The sequence below is a fragment of the Megalops cyprinoides genome, chromosome 16 (genome assembly GCF_013368585.1).
Source record: "Megalops cyprinoides isolate fMegCyp1 chromosome 16, fMegCyp1.pri, whole genome shotgun sequence".
NCBI classification, from domain to species: Eukaryota; Metazoa; Chordata; class Actinopteri; order Elopiformes; family Megalopidae; genus Megalops; species Megalops cyprinoides.
Window position 1 is genome coordinate 19,649,052 of NC_050598.1, and position 16,324 is coordinate 19,665,375.

The 16,324-nt window shown below is 39.9% G+C and overlaps 2 protein-coding genes across 2 annotated transcripts in view; both read left to right on the forward strand.

Moving 5' to 3' along the window:
- matr3l1.2 (matrin 3-like 1.2) overlaps positions 1 to 3,665 on the forward strand; it is a 13,575-nt gene extending 9,910 nt beyond the window's left edge. The window contains 6 exon segments of the mRNA XM_036547744.1: positions 58 to 180; positions 366 to 496; positions 659 to 1,016; positions 1,130 to 1,286; positions 2,610 to 2,725; positions 3,076 to 3,665. Coding sequence (XP_036403637.1) covers positions 58 to 180; positions 366 to 496; positions 659 to 1,016; positions 1,130 to 1,286; positions 2,610 to 2,725; positions 3,076 to 3,132 — 942 coding nt within the window. The 3' untranslated portion in view covers positions 3,133 to 3,665.
- Positions 3,666 to 5,226: 1,561 nt separating this feature from the next.
- Positions 5,227 to 16,123, forward strand: matr3l1.1 (matrin 3-like 1.1). Its single transcript, XM_036548545.1, has 19 exons — positions 5,227 to 5,315; positions 7,475 to 8,478; positions 8,798 to 8,859; positions 9,623 to 9,661; positions 10,036 to 10,112; positions 10,226 to 10,272; positions 10,377 to 10,493; positions 11,034 to 11,159; positions 11,480 to 11,596; positions 11,691 to 11,815; positions 11,983 to 12,931; positions 13,293 to 13,395; positions 13,541 to 13,566; positions 13,763 to 13,894; positions 13,997 to 14,127; positions 14,555 to 14,867; positions 15,188 to 15,326; positions 15,485 to 15,606; positions 16,009 to 16,123. Exons 2-19 carry the CDS (start codon positions 7,630 to 7,632, stop codon positions 16,039 to 16,041), a joined length of 3,507 nt encoding a protein of 1,168 aa, XP_036404438.1. The 5' UTR covers positions 5,227 to 5,315; positions 7,475 to 7,629; the 3' UTR covers positions 16,042 to 16,123.
- Positions 16,124 to 16,324: the final 201 nt, after the last annotated feature.

Consider the following 16,324-nt stretch of genomic DNA (forward strand, 5'->3'; position numbering starts at 1 on the left):
ATGTCTGTGAAGTAACATGAATTGATGTCACTGGATGGAACTGCTTCTATATTTCAGAACGGACGAGTCGTCTATGTTGGACAAATCCCATTAGCCAAAACTTCAGATGCCTCCATCCTAAAGCTTGCTGAGCCTTTTGGGAAAGTGAGGCGCTATTTTCTAAATCGCCCCCGCTGTGAGGTAATTGCCATTATATTACATGTACAGTAGAGGGATTGCTTTAATGTTTTTCATGCCTAAGCATAAACCAGTCTTTAAAAATCTTTAAATTTTAGTTCGATTCACACATGGCCATTTTTACAATAGACGTAGGTTATAGCCATCCAGCAGTGCGCAGTTTATATTAAGATATTGATTTTCTCTAGTGTTTCATTGAAATGGAAAGAGGACAAGATGCTGAGAGAATGGCAACTGCATACAAGGAGAACCCACCAAAGTTTCAAGGCAAACGGCTGACTGTGTATGTGAGCCGAAAATATAAACAGCTGAAGAATGGGTGAGTTCTGAAAATTTTTTGTCACAATTTTTTCAGTACATATTGTTGTAGGGTGGAACATGCTAGATTTAGTCCACAGCAAATAAATCTTTACAGAAGTGTACAGTATTAGCTTGGTAGCTTGCTTGCGAGTTGAGGCATAATGAGCTGTACTCCTCCCAGCCTCAGACCACCTCCTCCAGATCCTGAGGAGGAGAGACCATCCAAGAGGCAAATCAGTGGTGCACAGGAAGACTCCCACAGCAGCTCTCCAGCCAAAAACAAGGTCAGGGAGGAGGAAGAGCCTCCGGCTAAGAAGGCTTGCTGGGAGAGGACCACTCCGGAGGATTTAACCAGCACCGTCAAGGAGGAGAAGAATAAAACAGAGGAACCCGTCAGCAGCAGCAGCAAGCTGCATCAGCAAGAAGAGGAGGGGGCCTCTGAAATGCCTCAGGAACAGGTGAAGGTAAAGATAGAAAATACAGATCAGAAGATCAGTCAGGCCTCTGACTGTGTGGACACCCAGAAGGACACTGAAGGGGTGAGATGGATCTACTAACTGACGAACTCATCATGTAGTAATTTAGTCTTTGAATGTATTAGTTGGTGGCAATGCCCATGACATCATAAAATTCGCTTTTGTCTCTCTTCTAGGAATCTGGAGGTGAAGGAGCAGGAGCTACTCCCTCTAATGGAGTGAGTGAGAAGAGCTGCGAAAGGGAAGAGACTCCCAGCATCAAACCACAGGCTGACAAGAAGCCACCACCCACTCCTGTCCCTCTGGGGCCATACCAACCCAACAACCCTGTGGGTAAGGCTGCCTCCATGCTCCCGATTCAGACACGGCCTCAGCAGCAGTACATATTACATTTTATGTCATGGATCTGGGGTGAGGATGACTTTGACAGTGTGTTTTATATTGTTTTGTTACTTACTATTTAATTTTCTTATATAGTAAGAAAATTACATTTTAATTTTGGGACCTCAAATTCCAATTTGAAAAATGCAAATTTAGACTCATTATTCATGCCTCAACAAAACCAACTAATTCCATTTGTTATACTTAGGCCTTTAGTGCTCACTCACTCTGTACTTTAACACAGTAGGACTTTTTGCATCTCTTTCACTTTACTGTGTTTATTGGACAGTATTAAAACTGTTTAAAATGTTGCTTGTTCAAAGAAATGTTGTTAGAGCAGTACAAAACAAGCTACTAGGCTAACTAGCCAGTTAGACATGATGATATACTTCAGTGCTAACTGGCTATGTAGATGGTGTGTCTGAGAAAAAAACTAGGTAGCTGCAATAAACTTGTGCAAATTCAAATAAACTGTATACTAAGAATCATTTTCAAACCCCACAGTTTCATTGACAGTTCTTATGACCATTTGAATTATGGACTGATAAAAATGCCCAAGGGAAAAATTGCTTAAGAAATTATAACAAAAAACATGCTAGTATCAAACTTTTCTAATATTAGGGGTGATGTACTGCTAATGTGTTAAACTGCTTCATGTTAATGATACTTCCACCTTTTAACTATATTTGTGTAGCTAGATATATGGCTAAAATTAAGTTGACTCAAGTTTATTTCAGTTGATCAGTTATTGCCAGCTAGGCTTGATAAAGCTAGTTTGTCAGCTAGCTAGTTAGCTTACATTTAATTTCAGCATATGTAAGTAAAATTGTAATATGTAATATCGTCTTTGTTTGCTGTAGAGATGGTATTGTTTTTATGATTGTGCATTTCAGATTTGTACACTTTTTCGTGGTGCATATTTTGCTTGTCAACAGTTTTGCATATTGATAGACATGAAATTTTTGTCAATATTTTCAGTTTACTTTCTAGTGTAATAAAACCAATCAGTATGTGAACATTTGTGTGAATGTTAGTAAGGCATGTTTTAAGTTATTAGAATACAAAATGATACATACTAAAGGAGTCAAATTACATAAATACAGTAATTACTTTTCTAGTAAACAAAGGATGATTCCCCATTTTATTGCATTAAACGCACATATACAGTTGCTTTTGTGGAGTTAAGGATGTCAGCATGACTTGTCTCAAGATGTCATGATACGAGGTGATTGTCGTTTTGATAGTTTGGACCAGTTGTGTGTTATGAAATTGCAGGTGTGGAGTATGTGAAGATGGGATACTATTGCAGAGTCTGCTTCCTGTTCTATTCCAATGAAGAGACAGCAAAAAAGGTTCACTGCAGCAGCCTGTCGCACTACCAGAAACTGAAGGTATGCTTTTTCATGTTACTGACCTGAAAGTGTAATGCATACCCTGCCTCAGTAATTAATTCAGAATGTGTATTTTACTCAGTGAAGTGTGAAGACATTAAATACTAAGAGGGCTGTTGAACTGCACATCATTTGTTAATTCATGGTTATATCTGTTATATATTGAACATTTGGAAAATCTGTCTTGCAGAAATTTGGTCTTAGCTGTTTCATTGAAAATCAATCAAATTGGGATCAGAAATTCTTTTGTACAGCTGTGTGAAGCAAGGGTGATACTGACTTGAAAAGTATTTTATATGAGCGCTCAGGATTTTTCTTGAATCTCCTTTATCTGTTCTTTTATTTTGCAGATACATTTGGATAAGGAGAAGGAGAAAGAGAAAGAAAAGGATAATGCCAAAGCTTAGTGAATGATTTTTTTTGGACCGGGGGGTGGACTAAACTCAGTCATTAAACATGTCAAAAATCTTTGATTCAAATGTTAGTATTTGTGTAAAAACTGCAGCCATCTTTATTTTACAGACATAATCAATCACTCAGTGTAGGCTTCTTGATGTTTCTGCAATTCAGGCTCAGATATGACCACAGGTAAACATAAGAAGGGTCTTGTACAATGTTTTTTTTTTTAGTCAGGCAAAGCTGAGAATGTAGAGTATAATTTTTGTAACTCATATCTCCCTTTTACTAGTTTTATCATTTTTAAGTGCTTAGTGATGTATTAGTATATTTGTCCCGGATGCAGGTCTGTATGTGTTTCTGAAAATGCCATTAAACACTGACTTGTGGATGGTTAACTTTCATACCATACAAGAGTCTGACTTCTGTTTTGAAAAGGCTTTTTGCAGGCTTTTCTGTCCCTACTCCATGAGAGCAAAGATCAGACCAATAATTCACTTGGTGATGTCTCTGCCCACTAGGCCCCAGACTGTATTTGTCTACCTTCTTTGTAATATCTGGCAGGGTTTGTGATATATTCTGTTTAATCATTAAAAATTATATTTTAATAAATTTAGAGAAAAAGATTGTATACCTATGCTCTTGCTGAGATAAGATCAGAAATTATATTTTTCACTGCATTTGTAATTTAGATGTAACAGCTATAGTTTGTTCCTATTAAAATAGTTAGAAAAGTCTGTGCACTAATTTTATCAGATTTGTTAGAACCTTTCTCAGTTTTCTAAGAATTTATTGTATATGGAATTTTTTGTGTATATGGAATTTAATGGAATTTAATGGAAACCATCAGATTTGTTTTAAATTGTACATTCTATACCATTGATGTGCACGTAATAAATGCAGGGGGTAGAGTAAATGATGGAAATGTCAAACAACATGAGTATTTACTAATAAGGAGTGAGGCAGCTCTTTGTCTGCATAACAGCTTTAGTCCTTTTTGGAATGCTGTTATACAAGTTTTATACTGTTTTTAGTGGGATATTGGACCATTCTTCAAGAAGGAAAGCCTACTTTTCTTTGAAGGCATTGATGGTTCTTTGGAGGTGGAAATACTGTGTACTCTGCCCTTTACACTCTAGACACTTCCCATAAAGTTCAGTGATGTTTACATATGGTGATTGGGGGGCCCTTGGAAGGTGTTTGTCTTCATTCTGGTGTTCATGAAACTACTTTTGAATTCCAGTGTCTAAGAGGACGCTATTCTCTTGGGATATGGGAGCTTCGTGAAGAAACAATGTTTGGACCACAGGGCAAAGTGCAAAGACCATTTATCATCCTTTGCGCTGTGCAGTCAAGGATGGTTCTGTGATGCTGTACAGCCCTTTGCAAAGGATGCATGATTGCATCAGCCCAGTTGTTGAACCTTGGAGTGCTTGTCTGACCACAAATGGAGCTGTGCAAACATGTTCAGAGATTGCAGCAGAAAGCTTTTGATTCTAAAACAGTACTTTCATTTTGTAAGAAATAGTTCTCAGTTGACAATGGCTGACTAAATGCCTTTATTGGCTGCACCCTTGCCTCCTGAGCCTCTGTACATGACACTACCTTGCTGTGGTCCATGTTTCCCAGGTCCAAATATTGATCAGGTTTAGTTGTTTTATCATCAGATGTCATGCATTTCAAATCAATATTTACATATAAATTTAAACTGTCCACATAATTATTTCAAGAACATTTGTAACTGTTACTAGTAATGGAGTTAGAAGAACTGAAAATGTTACATAGATGCTCGGTGTGCATTATATGAAAACAAAAAAAAAAATCTTAATATGCTTATTTTAGAATATTAATCAGTTTTTAGGGTGAATATTGGATGGACTCGATGCTCTCACAAAAAAAGAAAAACATTTTTAGTAACTGAGGCACAGGTAGGAGTGTTTTAGGCTACCTGCCTTTACCTGTGGTGAATGTACCATGGAGGTTATACGAACTCCTGCTGAGAATTAAAGCGACGTAAAAAATCCCGTATGCGTGGGACGGATCGTCGTAAAAGAGGTTAAATTCTGCGCATGCGCCGACTTTTGCAGTACAGTACGGATCGGGCAGCCGGCACGGATCGGGTAATGACACCAGGCCCGCCTTCTATGGTGAAGCTGGAAGGGAGCCCCCTATGTCTAACTAGCTGCGTGTTACGGTAAGATATCGTTACCGAAATCGTGGTCCTTGTTGCATTAGGCAGGATAGTCAACTATCTAGTCAAGTAAATTAGCCAGCTGGGTAGTTAATTTTATTGCTGTTGTTATTTTCGGCACTACGCAGTTATTTGCTTGCTCGCTAGATTGCTGTGTGGGCAGGAAATACCCAGGTTATTAGCTATCTAGCTACCTAGCGTAGCACCCTTGTTGTGGGATCTTGGAAGAGAGCATTTGTTATTCCTGGCTTGATCAAGTGTCACTTAGCTCACTATAAAACAAACCTCTGCAAACCAGAGTAGTATATGCGCCGAACGTGCTACATGGTCATTTCAAACCACTGCGTTGCATTCCTAAGTAAACAGCCCGTGATTGAGCGCGGTATTAATACGGGGCCAGTATTCCAAAACGTCCAGGAGGAGGATGCCTAGCATATTACTGTCCGTAGCCACACAAATATTTTGTTATATCGTTTTCAGTGTGATGGTCGCAGAGCAGCACATATTTTAACTGCCTAAGGTAGTTGTAGCCAACTAGCTTCAGATATCAACAGACCGGCAACCATCTGAGATCAATACAAGAGAAAGAGTAGCTAGGCTAGGTATAACTTTAGCTGTTAGACAAAGCAGAATCTTGGCTAATGCTAAACCTTAGAGTGAACCGTTAATTCCGTGATCACTAATGGCTGACTCTTGAGTGATCTGTAGAGTCGCTGCATAAACTCATTAGTTAGAAAGGCGATTGGAGTGTCTTGTCCTGCTTAATGGCCAGTATAGTGAAAATCCTGTAGGCTGGATTATGTTAGTCGAATTTTGCTCGCTGTTTTGGTTGTTCATGTCTAAGGTGTAAAATTGGGCATCATGAGTCTCAACACTTTTCTAACCTCAAGTACTCTTTACACTCCTGCTTTGCAGTGATAGCTGTATAATTATTGTCTGCAATCTGGACGACTACAGATGCGTTTGTGGTCATAGCTGCTCGGTGCTCAATAATGGTCACTGCAAAATAATGTGATTGTCTCGGCAAAACCTCAGATGGGTTAGAAAGCAGGGGTGCTGTCTCTCCTTGATGATGACTTCAGGAGTGCTTTCACGTATGCCCTTCTGTAGTTGTCAAAAGTTTTAACACAATCCACAATGCAGATCACACAAGTTCATACAGAGAGTGCTAGAGTACTTTCCTTCTTAAGACATCAAGCTAGCTGTTGTAATTTTGTTATAATAGCAAGAAAAACAGCAAGTAAATCATTTTGATTGTGTACAGGTTTTTTTATTCTGTATTTTAAAGTATAACATCAGCAAACATGTTATGGAATCAGTGAAATGAATCGGATTGCTAAAGAAACACTGACACGAGCAATAAGACTAGTATGGTATAGTAGTTGTGGGTTAATCTAATGCTTGTCTTGAAAGGGTAAGATTGTCTAGATGACTAACACCCATGGATAAGAAATCTACCTAATATAGTCTAGTACTTAAATATTTACATGAAGTCTCATCAGACAGATAGTGGTCTCACGTGCAGATGTTAGGCACACACGTTTACATTGCAGTATAGTTAGAGCCATATCATATATGCAGGCATCCAAGGTTTTGTGAAGCCTGCCTTAGGCATCAGATGGCGTTGCATAGATGGATGCATTGATTGTCGAATACCACGAATGAATTTATAGGAAGGATTAAAGTCCAAGATCCATTTTATACCTTTCAGTCATTCTAGTAACATTCAAAAATCAAATAATACACTAAAGGGCAAGATTTATGATATATAGTTCAAAATTTCAACTTGCCACTTTTTTGAGTATACTGCCAGTCTTTAGCTAAATTAATATGGATGTTAGTTTGTATGCCCACTCACTGTAAGTGAGAGAATATGAGTCAATTATTGTTTATTTCTGGATGTATGTTAAAGTGCATTTTATCTTCTTCATATGTGTGTTTGAATGGTTCGTGTTAATGCTGTTCGCGTCTAGACAATACACTTCACAAATAATGACGACTGAACAGATGCGTTAGTAGCTGAAATGCAGAACTATACAAATACATTTTAATAAGATGGAACAAACCTTTAAATATTTATCCACCAGTCTATAGTCTTTCTAGTTGAAGGATTAGGGTTTTTTTTTTATAAAATATTATATATTCTTACTTTGTTTCTACAGAATAATTACGTTGTGTCTGAAGAGGAGTCGGCAATCAGAATAATTATATTTTTCATTTCTTGAGTGCTAAAACGAAGAAGGACTGCTTCTTCTCAGGCTGCTCATATTTTCACTGGACACATTGCCTTTCTCTGTGGTACTTTCCACTGTCCAACATGTCTCACAATTACCCATATAGGAGGTCTCCAGAAGGTTTTAGCTCACGTCAGTGTTCCTTTGCTACATCAAATAACCTGCGTGAGGAGAGTGACATCTACAGACCATCTCTCAAGCCGTCTCCTCACTCAGTACCCACTTTCACGTCCTCAAAGAGTGCCCTGGAGTCTTACTCCTCCAGATCTGTAACTGCTGAAAATGCTTTGAGTCTTCTGGCCAGCTGCGGGCTTGAGCCCGAAGACCTTTCCGTGTTAGCAGGTATGCCTGAAAATCTCATGACTGAGGAGACGCTTCCTCATCTTCTCATGGAGATCAGGCAGAAGAAGGCCCACCGAGAGCACACATCTAGCCTTCATCAGACCGCATCTCGTCCACCCGCTCCATCTCTGGCCAGTACATGGCAGGACTCGGCACGTGTTTGCACAGCAGAGTACCCGTCAGACCCTTCCCCTCGTTCTTCATACTCGGGCCCCAGAGAGCAGGCAGAGAGCTGGGAAGATCGCTGGGGGGACCCCGGGCAGAGTGGCGCGGTCAGACAGGAGCGCCCTCGCAGTGCATCTTACGTCGTGGACTACAATTTCGGTCAGCCACGAGAGGAAGACACAAGACGCTACGAGAAACAAGCTTACACTGTAAGAGCAGGAGGCATCAGGGAGCCTCTTGCTTCACAGTCTTCGTCTGATTACAGAGGTTTCAGCCAGAGTCGAGAACCGGCAGCACCGCCCCAGAGGAAGAAGCCCCTTCTCTTGGCTCCCTCCAAAAGGGAAGCAGATGATTTTCATGGTGTTATGCCCCAAACATTCCCTTACGCGTGCTCACTCTGTGATATTGCTGTGCTTTCCCAAAGTGTAAGTACATTCCTTTCACTGCCTTTTAACAATGCAGATGACACACAACGACCTGTGCTTCATGAGACTTAACCATTCGTAGTGGTGATTGCATTTTCCTCTCCCATTTGATTTTGAGGTGCAATTAAACCTTTTTCAGGTTTCATTATATAATTCATCGGGTTTCTTAAAACAGAGATTTTAAGTCCCAACAACAGGTAAGTAAACTTACCCCCAAATCTTCACAGCATTTGTTGGTAATTTCTGACACAGGAGACCTTGAATTTTAAGATGGTTACCCTGTTTTACAAACATACTGTGTTGTTTTCTTTCCTTGTAGGACTGGACTCTACACATAAATGGATCTGAACATGCAGACAGCCAGCTCACAGTGCTCCAGATGTAAGCGGTTATAATATATGGTCATTTAGATTCATCATTTAGTGCATAATTATATAGTGCAAGGGGGCAGGCATCTTTCCTCTTAAAGGAGTTGCATATTTTCATTGTATTACTAGCTTTGAATATGTTATTTATATATATAGTTCAGTCATTGTAAATGTTTGTTGATTTACCCTTCAAAGACCAGTAGTGCTTGGCCTGGGGAAACTTTGTTCATATCTAATTTCATATGTTCTGGTATGGATAAGACATAAAATCTATGACTGAGCGGTGAGTCTAAGGCATTGTAAGATACAAAATCTGAATTCTCCCATAATTCAGATGGTTTGTGGATTATGCCTACTGTCGTAGTTGTTTACAGACAGCAAGATGGGTGAATGAAAATGTGCTAAAGGTCTGGCAAACCCTGCTGGCATGGTGGTGTTGAGTACAGACTCTACCCAATTGGGGCAAAGTGGCATATGCCAGAATGTTAAAGGAATGCTCTGTTTTTCTGATTTGCAATCTCTCAGCTCAGACAATTCCATATGATATGATATGAAGTTGTTAATTTTTCAGGGCACAGAGGTCACTGATATCTGAGTGAAATCTAGTTGTAGCAATAATCTAATCGTCCATTTTTGAGTCATAAATTAAGCATGTAATATGTATTACATTAAATTAGATATAGACTGGAACTGTGTTAGTGTTGGGTGACATTGGATTGAGTGATGCTGTACTGTATATTGCAAACTGAGGCTTTTCACAACCATTTAATTTTTAGGTATCCCGATTGGGACTGTCGACATGAATCGATCAGAAAGTGAGTATTGGTATTAACTAACAACTTATTGCATCTAATGAACCAATCATGGTGGTGGACAATATCTTAAGGTTATTTTCACATATTTTTGACTAAGTCTACCATGTCCATAGTCATTCTGTTATTTGTTTTCAGCATTTGGAGTGGACGTCTACAGTGCATTCAATGGCAGTGTTTTCTTTTCAACTGTAGGAATGCAATATTTAATTGTGAATTAGCTATTTTGGGCAATATATATTTTTGAGAGGCAGGCTGGAATAAATGCTGTGCTTACAAAAGCAGTTATTATAAACAAATTTTGTATCTAGTAAGATAAAGGATGTATTTTTAGCGTCAGAGTAATTGTAAATGTCTTTAATTGTCTCTTCCTACAGGAATGACTACCATTCAGAGGAACATAGGGAAGAGAAAAGCGCTGAAACAGCTCCATACAGAGCTCCTCAACGCCTTGGTAAAACTGCTTCTTTTTCTTTTCCCTATATATGTAAATATATGAATATACAGTACTGAGTGTATTAACAAAGTGATTTGCCATGGAATTCTTTTTATGTTGTTACTATGAAGGAGCAGCATCAAGCAGTAGTGAGAGGCACGGACCTGCTAAAGAGAAGGTACTTCTAGCTTTATTCGTGACATGTGACTGTGTGATATTTGCAATGGCAAGAACCTCACACTGTCATATTTCATTTTGTTGTTTTTTTCTTCTTGTACTCAGGAGTATAGCAGAGTGGTTTGTGCTAAATTTGCTGCTGAATCTGTGGATGAAAGTTGCTTGAGGAAGTTGGTGAAGCCATTTGGAAACATACTGAATGTTCTGATGTTCCCTGTACAGGTGAGCATACAGAAATTGCAGGTTGGCTTTGACAGCAAGTAGTCAAACTTTAAGACCTATCTAATCAGTGAATTTTTAATTTTTTATCACCAACTTTCAAAAAACTAAAATAAGGACAAATGTAAATGTTACATTTTTGAGCAGTAGTAACGTATATCAAATATATTTTTCTTAAGTCACTAAAATTTTTGCCATGCACATGCAGTTCAAAAGTCATAATACATGGCTTACAGATACTTCTGTTGCTCTTACTGCCTTTCCTCCTACCACTAAGTTTTAAATGAATCAAGGAAATATGGTACATGTTATAATTAAAGTGTAAGTAACATCTTAGGAGTTAAATAGATTTGTCTATAAGGAAAATGGGTTTTTAGGAAAAAAAAAAACAATGAGTTTTGGCTTTAAATGAAAGGAGACAATTGTAGTAAATGTTGGATTGTAGTCCTTGTGTCTTCAGGACCTGAAACAGATAAAAAAAAAATATTTCAGTCCTAACAGTAACTGAATATGAATGTACATTTAGTGATTTTGTATTCACAGGCTTTTGCTGAGATGAGTACATCTGACCAAGCAGAAGATATTGTGAAATACTACAGCAGGAACCCAGTCAGTGTTAAAGGGAGCCCAGTCCGGTTTTCTGTGTCTACCGCATTTACTTGCCTTAAGGTAAGAATGTGTGCATCTTTGTTTTATTCTGTTTCAGCATAGACAAAAATGCCATCTGTTTAGAACCGACGCATCCCTTCTAACTTTCTCTGTCACAGCATTAAGGTCAAATGGGTGTGACATGAATTTTTAGCATGACTGCTTGTGTGGCCAGGAAATTCTGGAAAAGAATGATTTGTTTGTAACTACCTTACAATAGAGCTATCTGAAAGCTTCAAATGCAACTGTTTAGCACTGTCTGAGTCTGAATGTTTTATTGGCCATGCCTGAGTCAGAAAGTGTTCCTCCTGTTCATCCACATACGTTAACATCCATTGCAGAATTCCCGCGTGGTGAGCTTTTCCTTACTGCCCCCTGGAAAGGAGAGGAATTCTGAGCTGATGGCCATTGCAAAGCGATTTGGACCTGTTAAACACTCGTTATTCTTACCAAATAGGGTAAAGCAACAATCTTTACTAACGCCTGTCAAGTTAATTACAGATCTAAATTTCTTTTTGATAATATTACTGTGATAATTTTCCCCATCTGTAGGTGCTCGTGGAAATGACAAACCTAAAAGACGCAGAAAAGATGGTTCAGTATTATGCTTCCCATCCTCTTAAGATGAAAGGCAAAAATATCCAAGTGTCCCACTCTACGGAGCACAGTACACTAAGGTAAGGAAGGGAGATGCAAGTCTTTATCTCTAGCTAGGGTTACATCAAATATTTGATTATCAATGGTAATATGATTGTGAACAAAAGCACATCAACATGACCATAAAAAGTATAACTAAGGGTAACCTTTCTGTGGGTAATGGCATTCTTTTCTTTTGGGCTTGCAGAGTGCCAAGCACTGACAGAGACTCAGGAGACAGGGCAGGGTCCAGTAGATATAGCAGCCAGTCCTACAGGTTACAAGCCAGGAGGAGATCCTCTAGCCCAAGGAGGCGGTCCCCCAGCCCAAGGAGGCGGTCCCCCAGCCCAAGGAGGCGGTCCCCCAGCCCAAGGAGGCGGTCCCCCACCCCAAGGAGGCGGTCCCCCAGTCCAAGGAGGCGGTCCCCCAGTCCAAGGAGGCGGTCCCCAAGCCCAAGGAGGCGGTCCAGGGAGAAAGGCGATCGTCTCCACCGGAGAGAGGACAAATCCTCTGAAGAGAGGGTGCGGTCCTCTAGCAGGCACAGTAGTCAGTCCTCAAGAACATCTAGGTCCCACACCAGGGAGCGTGACAGTGCCTCAGGATGCCAATCCAAAGACAAAGTGACAGATCCCCAGAAGGCAGAGGTCAAACGTGACAAAGCGGTTGAAGAGATTCTAGAACAGGAGAGTAGCCAGCAGTCATCATGCATTCAAGCTCAAACCAAGGAGGGAGTGCCCATCTCAAAAGAAGAACATGAAGAGGGAAACGCTATACAGGACATCCAAGACCAACCTGGCTTTACCGGAGGGCAGGAAGAGGAAGGCTTTGGAGCTGTGGACACGGACAGTGACATAGAAGGGATGGAAGTGATTGGAGAGGACAAGGAGGATTTCAGGTCAGAAGAAGACTATACAGAATTCTTGGAGGAAATGGAAGAGGGTGCAGATGCAGGGATACTGGGACCACAGGAGACAGCAGAGGTCTTAGGAGCAGGGTCCCCAGAGGTTCGTGAAGTCTTGGAGAAAGAGAAAACTGGCAACACAGATGAGTCTTCCACAGAAGAGGTAACGCTACAGCCTCCAGCAGACAAGGCAACAAATGAGGAGAAACAGCCAGTACGTCAGGAGCAGTTGGATGGACCTGATGCCAATGAAGAGGTAAAGTCTAATTTGTGGTGTTCTTCCAGTTTCACTCATTGTTACATCTTGGATGAATTCCAGTTTTATTATAGTAAATGGGTAGCATCAAGATTGATATGTATATTACTTCTGGAAATGTTCTCCACATTGGTATAAAATTCATAAACCAGGTAATGATAGAGGTTTGATGAAAAACTTGATATGTGAATGAGATCCACTGTTTCCCAAAAACGATTTTGTTAACTGATCTCTGTTGACCCAGATTATATGGGTCAACAGAGGGATTTCGGGATTATATGGTTTGCATCATAGAGGGTAAATACTTCAGTTATGATTAGTTAAAATCAGACTTGTGTGTCTTTCTCATTCTGGCTTATAGGATGAGCCTGATTTCCCTGAAAGCCTGGAGGAATGTATTACTTTAGATGAGATTGAAGATGAAGACAATGACGACCAGACACATGCAACAGAAGACAGCTCTGGTACTTTTCTTTCAAATCAAATGCAAATTAAAAAGCTATCTGTATTTTTCATGGTACATCTACATTCATGGTGTTTGTAGTTTACTATTAGTGTTCACGCCTAAATACTTCATGTTTATTCATACCAATTGCATTTTTTTTGCAGGTAAAAAATCCAAGGAGGAATATAAGGTCAGCCATTTTTTCTTTTCTCATAATTAGTTAGACTTCTGTAATGTTGTGTCTTATAATAATGATCTAGTTCAAGATAGGAGTATGCAGCACAAAAGTCTTGCTTTCATTACAGCTGTAATTTTCTTAAAGACATTTTATGTGCATACAGTAAAGCTGTGTCTTTTGCAAAGAAATGAATGTTTTCTTATTCCAGGAAAGTACCAGTGGGAAAGTTATCTATATCAAAAATCTTCCAAATGGCTACTATACCGATGCTCAGTTTGTGAAGATTGCAAAGCCTTACGGGAGAGTGAAGCGCTATTTCCTGATCCGCAATCGTCAGGAGGTAATTGGACATTTGATTAAACATGGAGAAAACCACTGCAGGAAGAGTCTATGAAAGAACCACCCTGCCGGCCTCTTAATACCATATTTTACTCCCTCCCAGGGTTTCATCGAAATGGAGAGAGCTGCTGATGCTCAGAAAGCAGTGAAGGAGCTGACAATGAGGCGTGTGGAAATGGATCGTCATGTTTTGATTATTTATTTGTCTCGGAAATACCAGAGTCTGACGCGTGGGTAGGTGCCACAGTGAACATCTTGTGATATTTTTTCGTTGTGTGTGGGTGATCTTCACCAAAATCCAGTTGACATGCCCCTGTGTCACCACTATGTTTGGAGTGAAATGTCCGATTGGAAGTTGGGCACCTAAGCCACAATAGTACACTAAAAGGTTTGAAAGATTTCAGTGCAGATGACAAGTTTTGTCAAAAGCTAAATCATTCTCCTATTGACTTTTGTTCTACACCATGGTACTACAACTGGGTTTTAGGTAGGCATAGCCCTTGTTGGCCCTCAGGCTGTATGGTAGTAGTTTTACATATGTTGGAGACAAGCCCACAAATAGCTGGTGCAAAGTCTTTCTGTTTAGGTAGGGGGCTCAGCTGAGAGGCTCACGGGTAATGCAGTAAAGGACACTTAGGAGCTAGCACTTTTTCTTTCACAGATGGAGCCCTGACTCAGACTCTGAGGATGAGAAAGAGCAGAGGAAAGATCGAAAGGAGAAACGCAGGAGGGGAGCACGAGAGGACAGCAGCTCCCGAGCCAAATCCAAGATGGAGGAAGAGCCTCCAGCCAAAAGGGCCTACAGAGACAAAACTACTCCAGAGAACCTAGCCAGCAGCAAGAAGGAGGAGAAGAGCACCACAGGGGAGCCCAACAGCAGCGGGCTGCAGCAGAAGGAAGTGAAGAGAGAGGAGACAGATGGGGAAACCAGCCAGACCTCCAAGAGCATGGACACCCAGCAGGACACTGAGGGGGTAAGCTGGGAGTACCCTAGATACACCACGCATTACTTGTAAATAGTTCTTGTTATAAATGTCATTTTCATTTTGAAACCGATCAAAAATCAATACAAATGTTAACAGGTTGCTTTAAACATATTTGCATAATTGCATTAAATTCTCCAAAGCCTCTATGAAGAAAGATTCAGTGTACCAGTTCCATACTGGCTGTGGTCCACACATGCTGTGATGTTGTACCATCATCATCATTGTGATGTGATCTGCATACTTTACAGCACTGAGTGAAGTTGAGAGTCCAAGCTGTTGTGGTAGTAATTCACAAAAATTTCCTGCAGGTGTCCAGCAGTGAAAATACAAGGATTCCCTCTGCTAATGGTGTGATTGAGCAGATCTGCACTGAGGAGAAGAATGGAAAAACTATGCTGGACCCTAAAAATGAACCCCTAGCACCATACCAACCAGGTGTCCCTATGGGTAAGGGAATTCAGCTATCTTGGTTGATTATTATTGCTTAAACTGAAACCAATGGCTTTATGCTGAAAATGGATTACATTGAGACAGACGTACCTCTTTGTTCCATACCCACTAAAATACCCTAACATTTGAGCTGAGGTGTGATTCTTTGTTTCCAGGGAAGGAGTTTATCAGTCAAAAAATGGGCTACTTCTGTAACCTTTGCAAGGTGATCTATGTCAGTGAAGATGAAGCAAAAAATGAACATTGCAGCAATATTACTCACTACCAGAAACTGAAGGTAAAGCATGAATATGTGTCCGTATTTCGGTGATCTTCAAAATTTTGTTCTGCATGAATCATATATGTGGTTATGGGAGGATGGCCTAGGGATAGAGTTGAAACACTGCCTCATCATATTTCAGGGGTCATCTCAATGTGGTTGTGAGATAAATAGAGTAAGGCACATGTCTACAATTGTGTGAATTAATGCATTTATATTCTATAAAAAGTGAAGTATGTATATTTCCAGAGCTTAATTGCAACTTTTCTCTTCCAGTGTTTTACACTTTAGTATTCAAGCACTATAAATATCTGACATGCCTGTAACCCTTGGTTATCATACGATTTCTAAAGGACCTCCTGTTCTCTTTGTAGGCTGTGCATCATACATAGTTTTTATGTTTACTGTTTTGTTTTTCAGGAATATTTGGAACAAAACGGCAACCCCAACTGAGAAATGCAAGCATCATGTTTTTAACAGTGGCAACAAGGAAATCCTGCTCAGCAGTGTGTTCAGCCTTGTTGTTCGCAGAAGACCAGCATGAAATTTCCTTAAATAAAAGTTATTCTTGTGTTAAATATGATAAAATATTTCTTTTGTATGTTTTTTTTACTTAATCTGAATTTGACGTTAGGAAAAAAAAAACATGTTCAGTTTGAAAAGTGTTTTTCCAAGGCAAGAGTGGGCATGAGTATTGCTGTTTGGGTGTTTGGATTTTAGCGTGCATGATGAAGTT

Coding starts and splice junctions, on each gene's coding strand:
- matr3l1.1 (XM_036548545.1), top strand. CDS start 7,630: ATGTCTCACAATTACCCATATAGGAGGTCTCCAGAAGGTTTTAGCTCA. Junction 10,494..11,033: donor TTCTGATGTTCCCTGTACAG/GTGAGCATACAG, acceptor TTGTATTCACAG/GCTTTTGCTGAGATGAGTAC. Junction 11,160..11,479: donor CCGCATTTACTTGCCTTAAG/GTAAGAATGTGT, acceptor CATCCATTGCAG/AATTCCCGCGTGGTGAGCTT.